At 32.1% G+C, this 23,872-nt stretch overlaps 2 protein-coding genes across 4 annotated transcripts; both read right to left on the reverse strand.

Moving 5' to 3' along the window:
- Nucleotides 1-2,274: 2,274 nt before the first annotated feature.
- On the reverse strand, nucleotides 2,275-7,213 carry TBP1 (telomere binding protein). Its single transcript, NM_001246925.2, has 10 exons — nucleotides 7,035-7,213; nucleotides 5,922-6,068; nucleotides 4,996-5,827; nucleotides 4,672-4,881; nucleotides 4,536-4,586; nucleotides 4,351-4,430; nucleotides 3,760-4,001; nucleotides 3,308-3,631; nucleotides 3,161-3,224; nucleotides 2,275-2,497 (listed from the first exon to the last, which is right to left on the reverse strand). Exons 2-10 carry the CDS (start codon nucleotides 6,000-6,002, stop codon nucleotides 2,312-2,314), a joined length of 2,070 nt encoding a protein of 689 aa, NP_001233854.2. The 5' UTR covers nucleotides 6,003-6,068; nucleotides 7,035-7,213; the 3' UTR covers nucleotides 2,275-2,311.
- Nucleotides 7,214-13,791: 6,578 nt separating this feature from the next.
- On the reverse strand, nucleotides 13,792-23,428 carry LOC101265733 (protein INVOLVED IN DE NOVO 2). 3 transcript variants are annotated; one of them, XR_003247004.2, is made up of 8 exons: nucleotides 23,231-23,428; nucleotides 19,100-21,692; nucleotides 18,838-19,019; nucleotides 18,243-18,332; nucleotides 17,872-18,150; nucleotides 17,272-17,481; nucleotides 14,337-14,695; nucleotides 13,792-13,860 (listed from the first exon to the last, which is right to left on the reverse strand). XR_003247004.2 is itself a non-coding variant. In XM_069298598.1 (8 exons), exons 2-7 carry the CDS (start codon nucleotides 21,648-21,650, stop codon nucleotides 14,468-14,470), a joined length of 3,540 nt encoding a protein of 1,179 aa, XP_069154699.1. In that variant the 5' UTR covers nucleotides 21,651-21,692; nucleotides 23,231-23,426; the 3' UTR covers nucleotides 13,792-13,855; nucleotides 14,458-14,467. The 3 variants fall into 3 exon arrangements, 2 of the variants coding, with proteins under 2 accessions (XP_069154699.1, XP_025887050.1); XM_069298598.1 differs by having other exon boundaries at nucleotides 13,792-13,855; nucleotides 14,458-14,695; nucleotides 23,231-23,426; XM_026031265.2 differs by having other exon boundaries at nucleotides 14,458-14,695; nucleotides 23,231-23,426.
- Between the last annotated feature and the right edge of the window lie 444 nt (nucleotides 23,429-23,872).

Genomic DNA, 23,872 nt, shown 5'->3' on the forward strand with positions numbered 1-23,872 from the left:
TTAAAAAGTTAACTCTTCAAAGGCAAATTTGAACCCATAGTTGAACGATAAAAGTAAATATATCAAAATAATATAACAAAGGATAAATATCTTTTCTAAGAGTACAAAAATAAATATATAAAAAAAAATTAGAAGGAAATATGAATAACATTAAATTTCTAAAAGGAAAATCAGATCTGAGATTCAAAATTAAAAGGATATATGAATAACATTGACATACAGTTTTCCAAGCTATAAATAGATTATTTTTCACCGTCTTTAATTAGAGATATCAAATTTTATTTCTAGATATAAAAGCGATTTGAAAGCGACGTTCTAAAAAATAAGTCAATGAACAAATTCAATTTAACCAAGCTTCAATATGAATATCGAACAAAAAATAAAAAATATCAGACTATCAAATGACTTCACACATACGATAACGGATCTAATATTTTCATTTAAGAAATTTGAAAAACAAAAGTATTGTGCCTGAGATTTGAATACTTAAACCACTAAATCAACCTTATGTATTTCGGAGCCTCAAAAAACTATATATACAATGAAATTTTTTATCGACAAGATCAGATAACACTCTCTCGACCCTCTAGATCCGCCCGCCCCTATCACGTGACAGTAAGGGTGCACATTTGCATGTGCATGGAGCTGTTTGTTCTCTGTAACTAATTACTTTATACTATAAATAACTTTATTAATTAAAAGCTAATAAGCTAATTGTAACAACCAGTCTGTCTGTTTAGATGTATAGTAATTAATTAATCGTTAAGACTAAAATTAAGGTATCCTATTTATTTGGGACCAAACTAATGATACCACGTGGATCTAGCTAACTAGTGAGCAATAATATATATATATATAGGGGCCTCATGTCAGGATGTCCAATTAGACGATTTTCATCAAAAATTTATACCGTATATTCAAATAAAATGATAAACAAGATAGTTAAATTACACGTAACTCAATGATTTCAGGCACATTGAAAAGACACATAAACTTAAAATATTCTTGTATTCGAACCTTACTAGTAGCAATTTCACCTTTAAAAGGATTAAGCTCACTTATATATATATATATATATATATATATATATATATATATATATATATATATTTATATATATGGAGAGAATTAACCAACAAAACAATAATAATTTATCGAGTGCAATTTTACAAAATGAGGTTATAGAAAGGATTAAGCATGTACAGACATTGAACTATCTAGGTAGAAAGATTGTTTCCGATATATCCTCATATTAAGGAAATTAAAAGAAATCATGACAAACTATTATAGACAATCCGATAAATTATTATCTAATAATACAAAAATATAACTGATACAATACTTAACTATCTAACTAATGACGCGACTCAAACCCCACCCCCCCCCCCCACCCCCCACCCCCGAAAAAAGGCAAAAAAAAAATAAAAAAGAGTTGCCTATCTTTAGAATAAGTCATAAATCTCACATGGCGTAACGTGTTGTTTGGCTTTCCCATTGGATATATTAAATTAAATTAAAAGAGGGGAAAATGAATATATACGTATATATAATATAATCACCGACAACTATTATATTATATTCCTCAAAATCATGTGTGGATATTGAATTCCCTATCCTTTTCATTATCCTTTTATTTTTATTTATTTATTCATGTAAATATTTACACAATATAAAAGGTTAAAATTATGCATCTTCTTAATTTATTCGCGTTTTAAACTTTTTAATGAAAATTCTGACTAGCAACAAATCGAAATGGAGAAATGAACCTACGGTTTAGTACAAAAATGCCATTTTTAGTGAAGTCATTCACCTCAGTTTCATCTAAAAGACGGTCTGATGCACTTTAACTTTTCGGGGCTCAAAGTATAAGAGAGAGAATGGAATCACATCGACTCTATTGTACGCAATATTATCTTATATATGTGCATACTTAATAACAAAACACTTGAAATGAGATTCAACTAAATATCATAAGAGTTGCATACAATAGTGAAATTACACTAGAAAATCAATTGGAAGTACTAGTAATGTACATATTTAATACACATTTGATTCTTTCCATAACCCTAATAACACCAAATGAAAGAACCAAACAGAAACAAAGTAAACCCTAAGAGACATGTGCTGGTTACCACAGCTTTATTCCTGAAGCAATTTACAAAGTCACAACTGTTGTAAGGCAACAAATCAGTGAGTCTAACCGAGTTGACGAGAAACAGAACGAATCCTTTTATACAGTTTCCTCGTCGTGCTCTTCGTGTTACCCTAATATAATAGTTTCTTTACATCATTGACAATTCGACGAATTCCTTCAAGCGCTAACTTTCTGTGCTTTTGCATCTGGAGTTTTTAGAAGTTCAGCGTGATGTTTCCCCTGTTGTTGAGACCAGTAAGCATGAGCAGCTAAGACTCTGTCCAGAAGTTCCTGGGGAACGGGCTCGCCTCTTCGTTGTTGCGGGGCAATGCTTGCTGTATGTACTAATGTCTTCCATTTATCCTACATAAACAAAGCACCACACATCACATGGATGATGGGAACAATGATTACCATTTGCTAAACAAAGACTAAAAAATTAGTGAGATCTATGCTCTTATCTAGAACAACTCATATGTTCCCACTTTTGCTTTCTAGGCAATCATTCATAGCTGTCATTAGATTCATTAAGCCATTATAACAACAATTTACAATATAATAAATCTATGGATTGTCAAAATATGTAAAGCATCTTGTCACATGACGAGAGACCTTTTCTTGAGTTACTAATACTCCTTCCATTTCATTTTACATAGCGGAATTTTACGGTCTAACACATGTCATGACATACACATGGCTCTAACAGCATATCTTGTAAGGGTAAGAACGGAAATTTTGGGGAAGTTACTGATTTTCAAAATGTCTCGTTTCGTAACATTCTTTTTAAACGGACTAAAAAGAAAACAGTGCCATAAAAATTGAAGCAGAGGTGTATCTAAGACGTGGGATGCGAACTCCAAATGATAATGAGACCATGAGCATTATTTGCTAAGAACAATATGTGATAACATCAAGGATTCTAAAAAATTAATTTCTCAAGAACTGGCATAATGCATGGAAAAGGAACACACGTTCTTGCTCATTAGAATCCTCAGAAACAATAATAGCACCAATAAGATGTCTAACCTTCAAGTCAACATAAGTTCGATGATCAGCATTATCGAAAGCACGCATTTTAACATCACGCCACCTGATTATCAGAAATTATCAGAAATGCAGTTCTCTAGCGGACAATTTGTTTTGCTAGCAAAGAGGATTTTGAAGTTCTCGTACCTTCCAGTTCCAAGATGCTCCACAGCTTCAACTAGTGCTTCTACTTCTGCAACTGAGAATGGTCTCCGTATTCTACGTTGTGAAAGTTCAGAACGTTTACTTTTATGGTTCAGCGGAACCATAGCAAGTGCCTCTGCATTAACTGAAGGGACTATCACCAAGGCTCTAGAATCTGGAATAGATACATCGGTTGATGAATCAATAGGATTTGTAGGCGATAGCTCTGATGGATGGTTATTCTCGCTGTACTTGCACATATCAGTCTCTAGAGGGTCTGCTGAAGCATTGTGAATCCCAAATTCCATTATAGGACTAGGTCGCCGCCTGAGCATAAATATAACTAATTAGTCTAAACCCAGTCAATTTCATAAATGGTGGTTTTGCAACTAGCATTTCTTTCCAAAGCAACACACTAGTTGAAATCATAGGAGTGCTGAACTCTTCGATCATACCTTGTTAGTTCCTGATCTGCAACATATGTTGATGAAGCCGGAAGTTTATTAGGAGATGATGATGGAGAAACTTGGGTGAATCTAGGCTCCAAAGTGAAACCCAAATTATCGAGGTTGCCATTCTGGGAAATGCCAGCCTGCTCCAGAGTTCTATTGTCATCTCTGACCTTCTTTCCCTGGAGAACCACCCCAACCCGTAATCCACTTTCCAATATAGCTGTAACTGCCTCCATAACCGTTCTCTGCATAAGAAAATTAGCACTTAGCTTCGAGAACTTCCAATTCTAAAAAAAAACAAAACTTTCTAACATCATCACAAATCAATTAGTTACAACTGCCAACATTATCATTCCTTCATTTAATGCAAGCTTTCTGCATATCAGAGAATTCTTAATTAAGCGGCTTCAGAGACATACTAAATGACGAGAAAGATTAAATGAATAACTATATTGACTGACAGATGCAGCAAGAACAATAATTTTCAACATTCAGCAAAGCAGAAATCGTCAACTGAAGTTTCTTAGTCAACCTAGGGAGGTGGGGGACTATTGAATTCAACAGAGGAGGAGTAAAAGAGGACACCCTGAATACCTTCAGAGAGCCAACTGTTGCAGTTTCAGGAACCTCTATGTAAAGCTCTGGCACCTTGAAAGACTTGATGCTAAATTTAACTGAAAGGATATATTGGACTCAAGTTAGAAGTTCTATAGAAGATAAATATGCAAGGTATCAACGAGGGAAAATTTAACAAACAGATGAAATCAAAAATCCCTTACCATTAGGGTCCTTCTTGTGATGATTGTTAACTGAAGCTGGATCAGCAGTTCCTGTAAAGCAATACAGAATATTACTTAGTATGACTACATAAATCACCAGGACCTTCAATTTCAAGGTCAATAGTAAAGTATTGACCTCTCGGCGGGATGGCATGCGAGGTACTAATGTCTCGTTTGATTTCCTTGTCAGGTGAATTTGTAACGCTTTCGCTACTGGCCTCCTGGTAATATGCAACAGCAAAGCCATGGTTGCTCAATTTCCGTCTCTTGGAAGGAACTTCAAGTTGGCATCTCTTGCGTGCACGTACACTTTTCCTACTGAGGTAAAAGGACTCCATTCCACCATCTAAACCACCAAATCCATGTAGTTAGAAAATGACATGAAGTGACAATAGAAACATGTACAAGAAAAGCTTAAGCTGCCAAAATTTCGGAGGTGTCAGGTATATTCTACACTTACTTGTGTAAGATCGCTCATATTCCTTCAACTTGGGAGCCACTTTCCAGTGTCGTGATTTCAGCATCTTCCTTATTCTTCTGTATCCAAGTCGTGATGTCGTCCTAAAGGCCCTTAACTTGGTGCTATATCTATAGCAGTCAAAAGAATTTTCGTCATCATCTCTAACACCTAACTTTACACTGTTCCTTTGCTTTACAAAAGAAGCACTAGGAACCGAATCCCTGTACAAGGGTAACTGTACACTACCATCTGAGTTAAACAAGCCACTGTTATTAACACATTCTTTGATTGGATTCTTTACACTACAAGTGTTAGTCACAGTTACGTCTTCAATCTGTTTGCTGTCATCATCTAAGTGCTTTTGGGTTCCTGTCCTGATTTTACTATCACATGGATCCTCGAGACTAGAGGATCCACCTTCAATTTTGTGGTGGAATTTTCCATCAGTTATATTGACCTCCTTGCAGTTTTCCAACTTCAAGTCAGCGTCAGAACCTATAACAGTAGAAGTATGCTCCAAGAAATAATTATTTTCTGCATGATGAGGTTTATCGAAACCATGTTTCAAATTCTGATCTTGGACTGCAGTGTCGGGTAAATAGTCGCTTTCTACACAACTCCCCTGGTCAAGGCACTCTGATTTCACAGCTTTACCTTCTTCCACTTGTTCGCTTTTAATACCATCCCTGCCATCAGCAATTTCATTTTTCCCTTCTGCTGCATTACTGGAAGTAGAGCTTTCGCTCTCCAGTAAAAGCTTCCCGGCAACAGCCGCCAATAATTCAAATGCACAAATTTGATCATCATCCAATTTTTTACAGGAACGTCTCCTCTGAAATGATTCAGAATCGCAGACGATATTTAGAAAAGTATATAAATACAAGACTTGTAAAAGATCAGACAATTAACAATTTCAGCATCCTTACTCTAACTGATCTAGGAGCTTTAGGTATAACTGGAACTTGAAAGCCATTGAAACCAAAATCTAACTTCTTCTTATACACCATATCTTCAGAAGCATGCCAACAAGTGATCACCCGATGCAATAAACCAATGTCACTGATTTCACCAATCTACACCAAAAAAAAAGTTTTCATCAATCATCATACAATAAGCATTGACCAAAGACAACATATACATCATCGCAATGTTCAAAAGTTGAAAACTTTAAGTGACTACAAATACAAAGGCACATAAAAAAATGTAATATCATTACATAAAGCAAACATAATTTTTCACATAAGCCGAGTGTCTACACAATCTCTCTACCCCCTACAAAGGAAGGAGTAAGGTCTGCCTACACCCTACACCTCCTCGAACCCCACTTGTGGGATTACACCATATACATTGTTGTATTTTCCAAATGCACTTAGCTGATCCACAAATACAAGGAAACCATACATCTGAACCAACATCAATATATGCAGAATCCGAGATCCTTCTACTAGCCACGAGTATATATATATATACAAAAATGCTTACTATACAACTCGAATAAGATCAATCACTGTTCTCGAAAGAAGGTATCAGCATAACAACAAAAAAAAACCAAAACTTTCACCAGAACACTAAAGAAAAACATCCCATTCTGTATAAGAGATCCATCTCTACAAACCCAAATTTCAATCAGCAACAATTCAGAATAAAAACACAAAATTTTAACTTTTGATCCAACCAACAAAACTACACCTCAATCAAAACTAATATCTATTCTACTTCATTTTCGATTCACCGATAATAACTAAAAAATCAAACCCAGTTCCAATTCTCACCCAAATTCAATCATTTCAACAAATTTTCACTTAACAACATCAAATTCCAGACAATCTAACTGAAAACCAAACAAAATTCATCAAATCCGATCAGATCTCCCTGTGATCAACCTGAATTTTCACCGGAAAACTCAACCAATCTCCATCACCATAAAAACCCATCAAACCCTTGTTGAAAACAACACAAAAAACTGCATCCAACAAAATTTCAAAAAAAAATCCAAAAAACAGAGCATAAAATACCAAAAAAAAAATAGAAAAAATTACCTGAGTAGAAATCTATGAATTTTGTATGAGAATTATGAATTTTCAAGCCATAAAAAAAAATGCTAAAAATGAAGAAGAAGAAGAAGAATTTGTACTTGTTTGTTACAACACTTTTTATTTACTTTTTCTTGTTGGGTAAGTGAAATTGTGGACAGGATTGAAAAACCTCTGGGTTTGGTAAAACCCCCTTCTCTCTTCTCTCTCTTTTGTACTATTTCTACCCCACCCCCACCTTAGCCCCCCACCCCCACCCCCCACCCTACCCACCCACAATAAAAATTATTTTAAATTTTTTTTAATAAGATTATCTTTCTTTTCTATCATACAAAAATTATAAAAAGCGTATTCAAAGTAATCAAAATCTAATATTAATATCAAATATAAATTATTTTTCGTTTTTAGAAAAAACATTAAATAACTATACATATAATACCACTAGTTTATTTCTAAAATATAGTTATTATGACTAATTTAGTAAAATAACTTTATTCTAATAAAAGGACACTCTCATTTTAAATGTTTTGGTGCGTATATAGAAATATTGTTTTATGTATTTATCTATCTTTTAAGAATATGTACTTTTATGTTATCTCATAAATTATCGTAAATTTTTTGTCAAATTAGGTGGATCGAAGAAGATTAAACTCAATTTTATTTTAAATTTATCATCTTAAAAGTCTTTATAAAAACTCACACTTTTTATATGTGATAGTTACGTAATTTTCTTAATTTTATTTATTTAAGAATATCAATTCTGATCAAAATATAACCAATTATTCTATTACAAAAGCTACATATATTTAAATTATTTCTTAAAGGAGAGTGCTAAATCAGTAAGGACTATTAAAAGATAATAAAAGGAATTATTTTTATATCTAAAAGTGATTTAAAATTTAAAAAATATTTTATTTTTAATAAGATTATTTAATTCACAAAACTATTTAAAATTTATTTTAGATCAACATCTCAAAAAATATTACTTCCTTTTTTCAAAATTCATGTTCAATCAAATAATATTTCAAAGAGATCTCCCTTGATAATTCCTTTTGTGATACTAATTTCTTTTATGATTTATAATATTGTGCTTATATCTTTATTTTCAATTTTATTATAATAATTTTATAATAAAATATTTATATTATTTAAAAATAGAGTTATAAAATGTATATAACTTAAATTCTACTATTATTATCTTACTTGAATGTTGGATATGATACATTAGAATTTCTGATTTCAAGCTTTGATTATAAAAAAGAATTTTGATAAAAAACAATATCATATACCTATTTAAATTTATCGAACTCAAATACAAATTTCAAAAATTAAATTAAATTTTATTTTTTATATTTAAAATTAAAGACAAAACGGGACCACTTTGGTTAAAAGGACATGAGTGTCAAATGAGTTAAAGGGGTGTAGACCAACTATATCTTAACCCTTCTCCTTCACTCACCACCACTATTCTCTCATCACCCCATCTCTACTTTTCGTTTTTTCATTTCGTGTTCGATATTCATATTAAAAATTAATTATATTTTAATCGTATATTATAAAGCTTATTTTTATATAGATAATTTTAATAAAATTTATTTTCTTTTCACAAGTTTAAATTTAAAATTTCTGATAGAAAATAAAAAAAAATTTAATCATTCTATCGCAGTTTATATATATTTTTACTTAGTATAGGTTCTTCCTTCCACCACGTGTATCTTTGTATTTTTTTAAAAAGGCCTATTTTATATATTTTTTTTTCTTTTATTAAAGGTTTAACTCTTATAATTATAAAAAAAAATAATTAAATTTCTTATAATTATCAAATCATGTCAAATATCATGTATCTTTTAGTTCTCTTTATTTGTTGAAATTTGTAATTGATCAATTATATATACATAAACTAAATAACCTTATTTCATTTGATTTATGATAAGTCAATTTTTAGCCTTTTAAAATTCAATTTAAAATAAGTGTTTTTTTAGAAAAGGATTGAATTTTTCTTTTATCTATTAATTAATAAATGATTCGAACAAAATATTTTAAACTCATATTCATATTTCTTGAATAAACTAAAGCTGAAAAACTATATATTAAAAAATAAATAAATAGTGAGATAATATTCTTAATTAATGAGTATTATTAAAGTAATTATTTTTAATGCATGTCAAAATCATAAGAGGGGAAATACCAAAGAGTTTATTATGACCCCACAAAAAGAGGAAAATGATTGAATTAATTAATATAAAAGTAGGACCACGCTCATTGGAATCTTATCAATTAGAAAACCAAAACAAACAATTCCTTACGAATTCTAATTCGTAAAAATGACTGAGTTGGTATAATATATTTTCAAAATTATATTTTATGTGTGATATTTTAACTTACGAAGTTTTTTTTAAAAAAGAAAACTCTTAAATTTGGGGTTCAAAATAAAAGATAGAAATTTATATGACTGTAAATTAGTTTATTAAGAGTAAAATAGGTATTATATAGTTTTCATTCTTTTTTGGATAAAACTAAAAAGAAATGTAAGTCAAATAAATCGAAACAAAGGGATATCAAAATAATTGAATTGGTAATATATATATATAACATAAAATTAGAGATTGATTTAATAATTTAGGAGCTCAAAATTCATCGAGGTTTCTTAGTTCAAAATTTAACTACTTTATTTATCTACTATACATCTAAATATTAGTGATTGTGACTTATGAGTAAAAAGATGAAAAAAATTTATCTGCATCGAGTGTTTACACTAAATTAATGTAATTTTTATTATTTTATGATTTAATAAAGTAAAACACATATTAATTAACTTTAAAAAATCCTTACCATAATAGAAAAAATAAGATGTTATATCTCTTCAAGTTTATTAAATTTAAGTCATTTAAATTTCAATTAATATGAATGTGTGATTAAATTTTTTTGATATTTTTGTAATTTCAATCTTTCTAAGATATTATTACTTCAAATTTATTAAATTTAAGTCATTTAAATTTCAATTAATATGAATGTGTGATTAAAATTTTTTGATATTTTTGTAGTTTCAATCTTTCTAAGATATTATTACTTCAAATTTATTAAATTTAAGTCATTTAAATTTCAATTAATACGAATGTGTGGTGAAATAATTGATATTTTTGTACTTCCAATCAAAGATGCCTAATTAAATTAACTAATTTAAATCTCTTATAATGGCTGCTAATTAGTTTACTTTTTAATTTTGAAAAATCAAATGACTCGTCAAAGGGAGATAATATTAGGTACGTCACCATTATTTTATATCATGCCACGTTTATAATTTACAATTGACTCAACACTTTTTCTTTAAAATAATTATTCCAATTAATTTACCTACATTTCGATTAATTTTATATATTATAAATTATTTTCTAATACTATATTATGTAAGTCGTATATCAAAAATTTAAATTTAAAATATCTGTTTAAACATAAATTTCTAAATCCATGATCAAAAGTGATAAGATAAACAAACACAAATTTAAAAAATAGCATATTCTTTTTATTAAGGTGTTATTATAAGTAAGTTTAATTATATTTATAGGGTACTTTTACTCTATTAAATATATCTTTTTTTGGTGTAATAAGTTGCTTCAACTATTTTTTTGATTCTAAGACGATTTTATAAGTTAAAACAGAAAAGATTAACTTAATTATTATTTTTTTCTAATATACATGTTGAATGCATATATAAAAATTATTACATTATATACTATAATGAGATCATAATAACTTATTCTGAATTTACTTACTTTAAATTATAAATTCAATTCGAATATTTATATAGTGAATTTTATTAAGAAAAAAAAACAATGAATTCAATAGGCACGTGGTGGTTGAATTGACCTCTATTTTATCTATTTATCATTTTTGTGTATTTAATTTTGGGTTTCATATAAATTTAAAGAACTATAAATTTTTGAGTTTTATTGTTATTTACAACATTGGATTTATCGATGACACATTTAAAAGAGCATGAATATACTCACATTTTGACTTTAGTGAATTAAATATTTATTTTTACTCTAATTTGTCAATTAATTACAATAAATATATATACATAATTAGCATAATTCTGATGTTTGACTTTTTGGCACCTTATTAATCTGAATTCTTATGGAATGAAGCAAAAATCTTTGCTTAAAAATATAAATATATTTAACAGTGAAATTTATTCGCACTTAATATTTATAACGAAGTATATTATCATAGTTAAATTATAAATTAAATATTATAATGTCATTTTTTATATATAAAAAAAAAAAACTATATTTGATGGTCAATATAAAACCAATGAGGTCATGGTCTACCCCATCCAAACCCATAAAAGTTTTTGTGGCATATAATTATGGACTTTGGTATATTCTCTTCTTTTGTTTTTATCTATTTTTTTGAATATAAAATTTAGTGCCTTGGCCATACATAATTTTCATTATCTCAAAATTTTATTACAATTTTTTTTTTCCAAAAATTAAAATCCAAATCGAAAAACCCTAAAAAGTTATTTTTTACTTTAAATTACTCGCAAAAAAAGTGACAAGAATATTTTTCATATGATAAACATTTTTCACTTTCAATCTTAAGACTGTAGATTCGAGTCATCAACAGATCAAAAAAATGAAAAGCTCGCGAAAGAGGTGATAAAAACAGAAAGTCATCACAACGAAAATTCATAGAAAAATATAATTTATACTTATTTCTAAATACAAATTTTTAAATAATATTTTATTTTTAAAAAATTTATAATTTTTATGTCCATACCAATAATGTAAGAAAAAAAGAAAAAAAAAATACTCTAAAATGAATTAAGCAATGGGATTTAATCCATTAGGAAAAGCATAAAAGAATACTTTACGTGAAGGTCTCAATCACAATTCATGGAAAAAGCATAAAATAAAAAATAGTTATTCTAATAAAAATTTCACTCGATATTTGATATGATTAAATTTAAATTTACGCAAAAACAAAAGTCACATTAAACATAAAAAAATTTTGATAATTTTTTTTTTACATGATTCGAACTCAAGACTTTTAATTAAAGAAATGATAATATTCATTGTACGAATAAGTTATTATAATTTGTATATTTGATTAAATAAGATCATATATGAAGAAAAAAAATGAAAAAAAAAATGTAAATCTTATATATTTTAAAAATTTTCAATTATAAAGAATTATATCCACCCACAAGCCTAGAAGCTACTAAAATAAATGAGTGGACAAAAGTGGCTATTAGTTATATATAGCTTACTTGTACCTTTCTCTCCTTATTCTATTTCCTTTAAAATAATATTTTAAATGTTCATCGATCGTTATTCGAAATTTACTAATTTGATTAATTTAAATTTTTGTTAACAAAAGCTAAAATTTTTGTCTTGGAACATCGAATTACTATTACTAAAAAAAATACTTTAAGCTTTTGTTTGACCATAAATTTTAACAATAAAATTTAAACTTTTAGGTTTTATGAGTAAAAATACCCGACCAATTTTAGAAACTTGAAAATATTAATAAAATTTAATCAAATTTCATGATCAAACAGATATTTAAGGATAAAATTTAAAAAATTTATGATCAAACGTTAACCGAAGATTCTATTCTTTTTCTTTCATTTTGTTGAATTGAATTTTAAGTCAAACCTAATATAATTTACACCACTAAAATTGCTATCACATGTAAAGAGTCTAAATAAAATAATTTATAAAGGAATAATTGAACCCAAAGACTTTTTAAGATAAGATGCTAAGTTAATTTGAGGAGAAATTTTTTTTTTTAAAAAAAAGGGAAAAAATCACTCACCTACCCACCAAAAAACTCACTTTCTTCTATGATTTGCTCTATTTCCTATCGTATCTGAGTCATCTTACACGCACCTTAATTAATTTCAAAAAGAAATAACTATTTATCAACACACAGATACCGAGTAACTATATTCATTAAGGTTTAAACCGATGGTAAGTAGTTATTGATATAGAATAGTAGCACATTTTCCTCGTTAACTCGGTGAACAAAACATCCAACGTTAACCGATGAACAAAGCATCCAACGTTAATAGGGTTCGGAAAAAGACGGCACAACAACCTAACATGTTCCTCTTTAAAAGGCAAAAAAATGAAAAAGAGAAATGTGGAGCTTTTCTAAGGCTAAACCATAGAGAAACCATTCATCTAAGTTTTCTACAAATAGTAACAACCATACCTCAATCCCAACCTTGTTGGGATCGACCTTATAAAAGGACAGTTCGATGCACAAAGCATCTCATGTTAGCCTGGTCCAGGGAAAGGCCACACTCCAAGGAGAGTGACGTAGACAACCTAACATAATGCAAATGCATTAGTGGGATCGACCTTATGAATACTCATTATCCATGTCGTCCCATTTGAACACATTTCAATCAAATATAACGAAAAGGATTATCTAGCACGAGTTCTCAACATTTTTTTCTGTTGGCATGTAAATCTCTAACAAGAACAACATGATACTCCATAGATATTGTTACATCAAACAAATTTTCTAAGAAAATTAGAAGACTAAAAAGATAAGATTAAGATCTATATTCTAATGGCAATTATTGAATGTTTTGAACTTCAACTTATGTTTGTAAATCATCTTCAATCAACTCTTTGTCTGGGTACTGAACATCTATTTTTTCTGCAAAAGAACCATAGTGTTACTGCATCTCTATTCAAATTCATCTAATCAATCGATAAACTTACACACTCGAATCAAGAAAACAACCAACCTGTGTTTAAGCAGCTCGTGCTCCTCACCAACTTAGGCTTCATATTTTCCAATGCTCCTCTAACCTTTACTAAAAATAAAAAACATATACTGAGCTGATCAGAAAACCAGCCTATTCGAGACATTGTTATGAATTTATCTGAGAAAGCACTTTCCTAAATATGGAGAAGCAAAAACATGGCGAAGGGCATCAACCTTATGCAAATAAACGAGCTCTAATGCAAGGGTAGAGGTAGACCTCACGTTAAACTTTGACTCAAACGTTGTATATATGTACTAGGAAATCCACTAAATATGTACACAAATTAAATTTCGAACACAACTACTAGAACGGGGGTCACTATCCTACAATTCAAAACCAATACAGTTCAAATCCTAGATCCACCTCTAGTAAAATGGAATGTAACGTTCACATGACGTTATGTCTAAGCAGAGCATTGGAGTATCCAGAAAACTAATCACATAGAAGAGCATATACAAAAAGAGAAAAGCAGAGTTTCAGCTGGAAATAAATGCTATGAAAATGATATTTTTGTATTTCTATACCAGGTATTCCGCTGTAATCATTTTCTTTTTGTCTACTTTCGATATTTGGTGTTCAAACTCATATCCTTCAAATGTGAAGTTGTTAGCGATGAAAAATATCGTAGCAAGAGAAAGGTGGTACCTAATGACATTCAGTTGAGTGTCATTTTCTTTTTCCAGAGGTTTAGTAGCACAGTAACTCCGTCTTGCAGAGTAGCTTTCTCACCAGTTTCATAATTCCACAACTTCGAAATGATGTATCCTCCACTTGGGTTATATACATTAATCTCAGTCAAAGCGGTTGTAACAGCTTTATACACATCCTCACCGTAAGTTCTCTTCAGCTCTTTCAGTTTTTCATCTTCATCGTCTATTACAGCCTGAAACAGCATCAACAGTATTTTAACATATAATAAAGCGTTTGGTATAGAAAAAACTGGTGAGAAATAGATCAAGCGAGAAATTGAAGTGTGTTTTATTTCCTTTTTTATTCAGACAGTAATAAATGCATACAGTATACATTCTAGAATATTCTAACCTATAACGATGCATGATACATATATATATATACATTAGATATATGGGGCCGTTGTTACTCCTTTTGTCTCAATTTACGTGGCACGGGAGACATTTCTGGAGTTAACTACCTAGTTATACTTATTTCTTCCCCCAACAACTTCACTCAGGAGGAATTGCATATTCTTAAATGAGAAGATCAAGACTCTCATAATTGAATTTTTTCATTGCTTACACGTTTTCTACAAATAGGGAGAAGGGTAAAAATACCAATAAACTCTCATTGAATAGTTAGGTTTAACCTCCATTATACTATACCGCTAATCATACACTCGCCATCTGCAAACATGCCACCGAAACCCCTACTTGGACTGAAACCCCAAATCAGCTCAAATTAACATGAATTTCTTTAAAACGACCCATTCCCGACCTTCTATCTATCTTAACCCAAACAAATTTAATCCATTTCCAAAAGAACTTCCAAAGGATATGATCTACGTTGATGGACATTTGAGCCCTTTTTTCCCTCTGGATCTCTTCTAGACGCTGTAAAGGTACCAAATTTATCTAAGCTTCTTCAATTATGTTTTCCTCTATATGAGTAGTATTTCTGGAATTCAGCCAGCTTCAGGTCAAGATTGGGACGCGATAATTATCACTGCAGCAGATTTGCAAGCACTTCAACCTTTTAAGAAAAGGGTTCTTGAGAAGCTGGAATGACAATGGATTTGGAGCTTGTTCTGGTGGTTGGCTTGGTATTAAATGTGCTCAAGGACAAGTCATTGTAATCCAGCTTCAACGGAGGGGTCTAGGTGGAAGCATTACCGAAAGAATTGGACAATTTTTATCTCAGAAAACTCAGCCTACATGATAATGTTATTGGTGGTTCATTTCTTTCTACTTTGGGACTCATACCAATCTTAGAGGACTTCAACTCTTCAACAACAGCTCCTCTAGTTCTTATCCCTGCTTCTCTTCGTTTATGCCCTCTTCTTTAAACACCTAATCTCAGCGATAATTCATTCTCAGGTACAATTCCAGGTATTATTTCAACTAAGCTTTACAGGCTTAATCTTTTGGAAATGAGTAAAATTTGTTTAGGTTAAGATAGATAGAGGGTCGGGTCGGCCATAGGTTTCAATTTGGGAATGGATCGTTTTTAAGAATTCGGGTTAATTTGGGCTGACTTCGGGGTTTCCGTCCAAGTAGGGGTACGGGCAGGGGCGGATCTACATGGAGTTCAGGGAACCCCCTCAATCGAAAAAATTATACTGGGTATTTAGGATCAAATCTGTATTTTATGTCTATATATTTAATATTGACCCCCCTCAACACAAGTAAGGGGCTTGATTCAGCGGCTATGGGGGTTCAGAAACTAGTAGACTCGCGGGTTCGAAACTGGCTAGCAACAGTTTTCAATGTTTTAACTTGAAGTCTGGTACAGTTTATTTGTCAGCACTATATAGCATGTTTTTTTTAAACCCCCTCAACGGATATCCTGGCTCCGCCACTGTTAGGGGTAACAAGTTTGCATACGGTGGCGGGGGTATGAATAGGCCCATAGTATAATGTACGATAAACCTAACCTAACTATTAAATGAAAGTTGAGGGGTATATTTTACCCTTCTTCCTTTGTTTTTATTATGTTCTTTGTGACGACACGAAACCTAATCATTTTCTTTTCAAATCCCACGTGTATCCTCAATCTCTTTCTCGATGGGGAAAATAGCTAAATGTTAAGAAGAAAGTGTGTTTCTCTATCTATTTAGTACTCTTATCTGTTTAATTTATTTATCTTATTTTCCTTTCTAGTCTGTTTGAAAGAGATCATCTCTCTTTTTATGGAAACTCTTTACCTATGTTGCTCGGACTCTTCAAAAATGTTAAGGGGCACGTGTCGGATTCGCCAAAAGTAGTGTATTTTTGGAGAATCCGACACGGGTGTGGCATCCGAAAGTGAAGAGTCCACGCAACATAGTTCTTTACTTCTAGTTTTCTACACGGTATGTTAGAAGAACCAACTTTCTTGAATTTGTTTTTTTGTAACGGACCTTATTTGTCTTTAACAAAAAGCAAAAGGAATTCCACAATCTAATCACAGGTTTGCGACGAATTGAAATGCATAATCTGACGTCCAACAATATCCAATAGTAGCCTATATGTCTATGCCACAGATGAGGAAAAAAAACTAAAATTAAGTTCCAAACAGATGCAATAGGAACAGAAGAAGACACACAGAACGTTATATCTATGAGGTGTCCATTACACTGGTCATATATCGTATATATTCTCACAAAAATGATCAGACTCCCAAAGTACACATCACAACATATCCGTGGTAGAAACTAAAACAAATGGAAGCAAAAGTATTGTTCTTCTTATTAGTAAAAATGAGTTTAAACAGACTCGATGTCATGAACCAGAATAAAAAAAAGCATACCTTATGTTTCCCATTTACGGCAACAACTTTAATGGGATGCCACTCAGGGTCTCTAAGGTACTCCTCCCACAACGAGCATAACTCAGAAGCTATCTGCTCAGCGTCTACCTCATTATATCTCCTCTTCACTGCTTCAAAGAATGGTCTGCTGTTGAGCTCTCCCATCCTCTTAACACCAATAGGACCTCTTCTAGGTAATTCCTTCAAGCCCTATAGAGAAATTTAATTGTCAATTCCTCAAATCTTCTCCAGTAAAGGCTGAAGCCAGCCAAACTCCTCAACCCACCAAAAACAGATTTTGATCCAGAAAAAGGAAAGCTAAATTTTAGTATACTACCCTGTCAAATATTTTTTAAGTAATTCTTTAAACCATTTAGGGCTAGTGTATAATGTGCATGTATCTTCAAGTAGACAGAATGAGCTCATAATTCAGGACATGAGTTGTTATACTACTCCCCCACCTAAACCCTCAAAAACACGCGACAATATATCATTAATAGTCTTTGTATTTTTTATTGGATCATGCTATTCACAGTTTCAATCAGATACATTCCTCAATATCATGTAAAACAACAAGCCATAGTAGGCCTCCTTACATACATTAACCAATTCTTTAAGTGCTTCCTGCAGCTCATCATTGCTCTTTCGCTCCTTCACAATTAAGGTTTGGTTCAATGACACTAATTCTTCATATTTTTCTTCCTTTTCTCTTAAACATTTAAGATGTGTGTCAACGTTTTCCAGAACTTCCTGATCGCCTTCCTCTTCAATGTGCTTAATAATCACTCGCAATTGCTCTAATTCTGTTTCACTAGCTTGTTTTGCATTGAGTTGTTTCTCAAGCTTAACAATTCTCTTATGAAGTTCCTCGTTTTGTTTCTGCAGAAAGAAAAATGGCAACTTAGCAATATGTTAACATAAGCATTAAGATAATGTCAATAACAAGCAAAAGAGAAACCTGAAAGACAGACCTTTAGTTCTTCTGCCAATTTCAGTACTTTTGCATCAACATTCTTTTGCTCTTCAACCGCAGCACTAAGGGATGTTTTAAGGATAGCATTCTGGAGGAACAACAAGAAGACTTCATGATAACTATTTTCAATTCAAATAAAGATCGGCACATAAGAGTCCTTGGTTCTTTAGGTGATGCTCAAATTATTCCATAAAGATGCTTCTTTAAAAAACTTTTTCTTTTTCAATTAACATGCAAATAAAACAAAGAACAGCATATACATATCAACCAGTGCTTGCCTATTGCTCTTTTAAGTATGAGGAAGTGGAAAGAAGAAAAAGAGTGGAGAGAAATGGATGCCAGGAACCTGAATAAGTATTTTAAATTTGAATGTTAAGTAATTGTTATAACCATGCCTGCATTACTTCTTGCTCGGTGTTGTGAACCTAACTAGAATATTTTAAGAAAGTTTCAACTAGCACATCCGCCAACATATACGAACATTAAACCATCACATAAGTTCTCAGACTTTGTTAAAAATTAATCTTTCATTTTTGCAAATGATAAATCAAACCAAAATCTAATTCAGCATAGAAACAATTAAACAAGTATACCTTTTCATTTTCTTCAGATAGTTTTTTCCTATCGATTTCATTTTGGGCTTCACGTTTCTGCAGTTCTTCATGTCGGCGATCAAGCTCCTTTTTTTGAGTTTCCATTTGCAACTTCAACTTTTCATGATTAATAAATGTCTGCTGGAAATGATCACGCGCACTTGACTGGATCTTTTTTATTTCTAATCATACAAGCAAGCATGTTAGGGCATCAAATATACAATGTTCAAAGTTTCTAATAGACGCACATGCAATCACTAACCTTCATTGTTTGCTTGACGGAGTTTAGCATTCACCACAATCAACTGTTCGACAGACTGGACAGTCTCCCGTAATTTGTCCTCCAACACCTTTATGTGCAACTTCTTGACTTCAATGGCACTGGTTAAACTAGAAACAAGTGTACAATTCTTGCGAGATTCTTCTTCCATGATACTAGAAACAGTTCTAAGGTCTCCAACTTTGCGGAGCTTTTCACCAACAACATTAGTGGCCTGATAATCATCAGCTCGAGCTATCCAAGCATACAAATCAGATTTTTTGTCATTATTGGCTTCCCAATTCTTCTTCCCATGATCATCGGCCACGTAGGCCTTCTCAAATGATATGGCATTGCTGAACCCAAACCAATTTTTCTTGAATTCAACAAGAGCAATTCCAGAATGGCCTAGGTCATTCCAAAGAGTGCGCACTCGTGTTGGATTGAAACCTTTCCTTATCAACTGATCCTTCAGATTAGAACCACTTTCTCCTACATAGCGACCATCCTTAAATTCAGTGGGAAGGTTCACAACAACCCCAATCCACGGCCACACAAACATCTCCAAAAGATCGTGATCTGCAAGGGAATCAACCTGAGGATTACCCAGAGTATCAGGCTTTGATGGACTGGCAGCACCTGCTACATCATTTCTGAAAAACTTGGCAAATGTAATATCTTTTGCAGTTCGCTTATTGGAGCTACAATTTCCTGCTTCACTGACATGCAGCATGAGATCCTTATACAAACAATCTTGCTTTCTTTTCTTTGGACAATAGGCAAAAGTATAAGCCCCATTTGGTATGCTGAAAGAGTTATTTCCACTCTTCAACTCTTCATAAGATATTGATTTACCAGGACCACCTGCAACATCACTTGACAAGTACTTGGCCAATGCAAGATGATTGGCCTTATCTCTTGCAGTTCGCTTCTTAGAGTTACAGCTTCCTACTCCGCCAGCATGCTGCAAGAGATCCTTGTATGAAAAATCTTTGTTTCTAGTATCTGGACAATAAGGGCAAGCAAAAGCCACATCTGGATTGTTAAAGGAGTGATTACCACTCTTCAATCTTTCATAAGGCATTGATGCATTAGCAGCACTCGATACATCATCTTCCAAGTACTTGGCAAAATTTTGCAAGTGCTTGGACAAGGAAAGATGGTTAGCCTTATCCGTTGCAGTTCGTTTCTTAGAGTCACAGCTTCCTACTCCATGTGCATGCTGCCAGAGATCATTGTACGAAAAATCTCTGTTTCTCGTCTCTGGACAATAGGTACAAGCATAAGTCCTATCTGACATGTTAAAAGAGTGTTTTCCACTTGCTGACTCTTCATAAGATTTTGATGCACTTGCTACATCACTTTCCAAGTACTTGGCATATGCAAAATGGTCGCCTTTATCTCTTGCAGTTTGCTTCTTAGAATTACTGCTTCCTACTCCACTTGCATGCTGCAACAGATCCTTGTACGGAGAATTTCTGTTTCTCGTCTCTGGATAGGCACAAACAGAAGTCACATCTGATATCTTTAAAGAGTTATTTCCACTCTTCAACCCTTCATAAGATTTTAATTTACCAGCTGCTACATCATCTTCCACGGACTTGGCTAATGCAAGATGGTTGGCCCTGTCACTTGCAGTTCGCGTTATAGAGTTACAGGTTCCTACACTATTTACATGCTGAAAGAGATCTATGTACGAAAAATGTCTGTTTCTTGTTTCTGGACAGTAGGGGCAAGCAAAAGCCATATTTGATATCTTAAGAGAACCACTCCACTCTTCATAAGACTTTGATGAACTGGTAGAACCTGCTACATCATTTTCCAAGTGCTTGACTAATGCAAGATGGTTCGCCTTATCTTTTGCACTTCGCTTGATAGATTTGGAGCTTCCTATTCCATTTGCATGCTGCAAGAGATCCTTATAAGAAAATTTTCTTTCTCTTGTCTCCGAACAATAGGGACAAGCAAAAGTCCTATTTGATATCTTAGGTTCATTTCTACTCATCGGCTCTTCATAAGATTTTGCTGAACTGGTAGAAGCTGCTACATCACTTTCCAAGCGTTTGAATAATGCAAGATGGTCCGCCTTATCTCTTGCAGTTCGCTTCAAAGAGTTGGAGCTTCCTATTCCATTTGCATGCTGCAAGAGATCCTTATAAGAAAAATCTCTTTTTGTTGTCTCCGGACAATAGGGGCAAGGAAAAGCTACATCTGATATCCTAAAAGACTGAGTTCCACTCTTCAGCTCTTTACTAGAGTTTGATGGACCAACTGCACCTGCTACGTCGCTTTCCAAGTACTTGGCCAATGCAAGATGCTTGGCCCTATCTCTTGCAGTTCGTATTGTAGACTTTCCTATTCCACTTGCATGTTGCAAGAGATCTTCATAGAAAAGGTGACGCCCTCTTTTCTCTGGACAATAGGGACAAGTGTAAGCCACATTTGATATCTTAAAAGATTGATTTCCACACTTCAGCTCTACATAAGATTTTTCTTTATAGTCGTCAATCTCCCATTCAGTTATATCAGCATTTTCTCCAGAACAATGCTCCATTAAAGATCCTTCTTGATATATTTGAACTCATGAGAATGGAACCTAGAGATCAAAAGGCATAGTTCATCAATTGTCAGTCGAAACCAGCATCGTTGACAATATACCAAACAAGTAGTAAGAGAATTTTGAATTAAATGTGAATTTAATCCAAAGGGAAACAGTCTGACTGAGATTAATCCCAATATATACATGTATATATATAGAGAGAAGACATAACCATTTATAAGATTTTCCTGTGGATATTCTTATCGTCCCATGGCATGAAGAGGAGGTTCTTAATTTCGAAGGGAGATTATATTGTGAAGATGTTTTAAGATGGGTGCAGATGAATATGTTACAAATGTGTAAACAACTTCCAAAACGTTGAAAATTCCTCTAAGTAATGGTATGGAATGGAAGTGAATTAAACGAAATGGTCAGTGACAACACTCAAATAAAACTAGCTAAATTGCGCAGTAGCCTCATAATACCACAGACCAAACCTCAATCTCAAACAAGTTAGAATAGACTATATGAGTCCTCATTATCCATATCACTCCATTATCAATCCGTCCCAATACCCCAATGAAACACAACGAAGCAACAATTATCCATCTTTCCTCATCTTATTGAGTACCCAATAAACCAAATAACATAACCACCAACACCAATGTTCAGTGACAAGACTCAGATAAGACTAGCTAAATTGTGCAATATGCAATAGCCATAATACAATAGAAGACACCTCAATCTCAAACAAGTTAGAATCGACTATATGAATCCTCATTATCCATATCACTCCATTTTCAACCTGTCCTAATCCAATATTCAAAATGTTAGATTCTTTAACATTAGAACTTCTCCACATTTTCTGCTAGAACATAAATCAAGACTAGAACATGAAAAATCATTCATTGCACCGTATTTCCTCAATTTACTGAATCCAGACGAAGCCCGATGAAGCAACAAGTATCCATCTTTCCTATCTTATTGAGAACCCAATAAACCAAATAACATAACCCCAACACCAATGTTCAATGACAAGACTCAAATAAGACTAGCTAAATTAGCAATAGCCCCATAACCCCACACACCATCCCAAACAAGTTAGAATCGACTATAGAGTCCTCCTCATCCATATCACTCCATTTTCAACCCCTCCCAATCCAACATTCATAACGCTAGATTCTTTACCACTAAAACTTCTCTACATTCTCTATTAGCACATAACACCAATCAAACCTTAAAACACTCAATTGAACACCTCAGTCCCACACACCACACTTGAACCCCAAACAAGTTAGAATCAACTATACGTATCCATATCACTCCATTTTCAACCCCTCCCAACCCAACATTCAAAAAGATAGATTCTTTACCACTAAAATTCTCTACATTTTCTACTACCATCACATATACCAAGACTAGAACATGAAATATTTTTTTAAATCCATTTTCCTGTTTTTTTCAGCTAATTTAGCACCCACTGAACCAAATACCATAACCCACAACACCAATTAACCTATAAAAAAACTCAATTCAAAAGATCCACAGGTAATTCTCAGCTAAAAACATGAAAACAAGCAGAGAGGAAAAAAAACCTGGTTTTTCATCGAATTGATCCAAATTTTTTCCAGTAAACTTCAACGAGCAAAACCATTACAGGGTACAGAGTTTCTTGAAAATCCAGTTAACAGAATTGAATTTAAAGGGGAAATTGAATTGGGATTTTGATGAACAAGAGAGCTCTGCAGTAGAATTTGTACAACTATATTTGCTGTCTAGTGGTTTCCGCCTATGTTTTCGGAATTAAAATTCGACTAAATTTAAATTTACGAGCGATACTCTCTATGTGAATTTTAAAAAAAAATATTAATAGCCAATGAAAAGTTAAATAATTTGTAATTTTATTATTATATAATAAAATTAAAAGATCAAAATAAATAAATGGACATTTTTTACATTTAAATTAGAAATAATATTAATATGGTGGTAATTTCGTTTCTATTTTACATTATATTATTATAATATATTGTGATTAATAATAAATAAAATAAATAAATCATATATTCTTTTTTCTAACAACTTATTAAATGAATTATCATGATACACATTTTTTCTTTCTCTTTAGACGATTAACAAGAACGTAAATGATTCAGTTTAACTAGTTAAAATTTTTCAAATAAAAATTTAACAAAAAAATTATGTGAATTGAACAATTAATTTTTATATTGAGTAACGAA

This window comes from Solanum lycopersicum, chromosome 5 (genome assembly GCF_036512215.1).
Source record: "Solanum lycopersicum chromosome 5, SLM_r2.1".
NCBI lineage: Eukaryota > Viridiplantae > Streptophyta > Magnoliopsida > Solanales > Solanaceae > Solanum > Solanum lycopersicum.

Excerpts from the sequence above, each read along its gene's own strand:
- TBP1 (NM_001246925.2), bottom strand. The coding sequence starts at position 6,002 with ATGGTGTATAAGAAGAAGTTAGATTTTGGTTTCAATGGCTTTCAAGTT. Across the intron at positions 5,828-5,921 it reads AAGCTCCTAGATCAGTTAGA|AGGAGACGTTCCTGTAAAAA; the intron begins GTAAGGATGCTG and ends GAATCATTTCAG. Across the intron at positions 2,498-3,160 it reads GAACTTATGTTGACTTGAAG|GATAAATGGAAGACATTAGT; the intron begins GTTAGACATCTT and ends TTGTTTATGTAG.
- LOC101265733 (XM_069298598.1), bottom strand. The coding sequence starts at position 21,650 with ATGGAGCATTGTTCTGGAGAAAATGCTGATATAACTGAATGGGAGATT. Across the intron at positions 18,151-18,242 it reads AATTGGCAGAAGAACTAAAG|AAACAAAACGAGGAACTTCA; the intron begins GTCTGTCTTTCA and ends TTCTTTCTGCAG. Across the intron at positions 14,696-17,271 it reads CCGTAAATGGGAAACATAAG|GCTGTAATAGACGATGAAGA; the intron begins GTATGCTTTTTT and ends ATGCTGTTTCAG.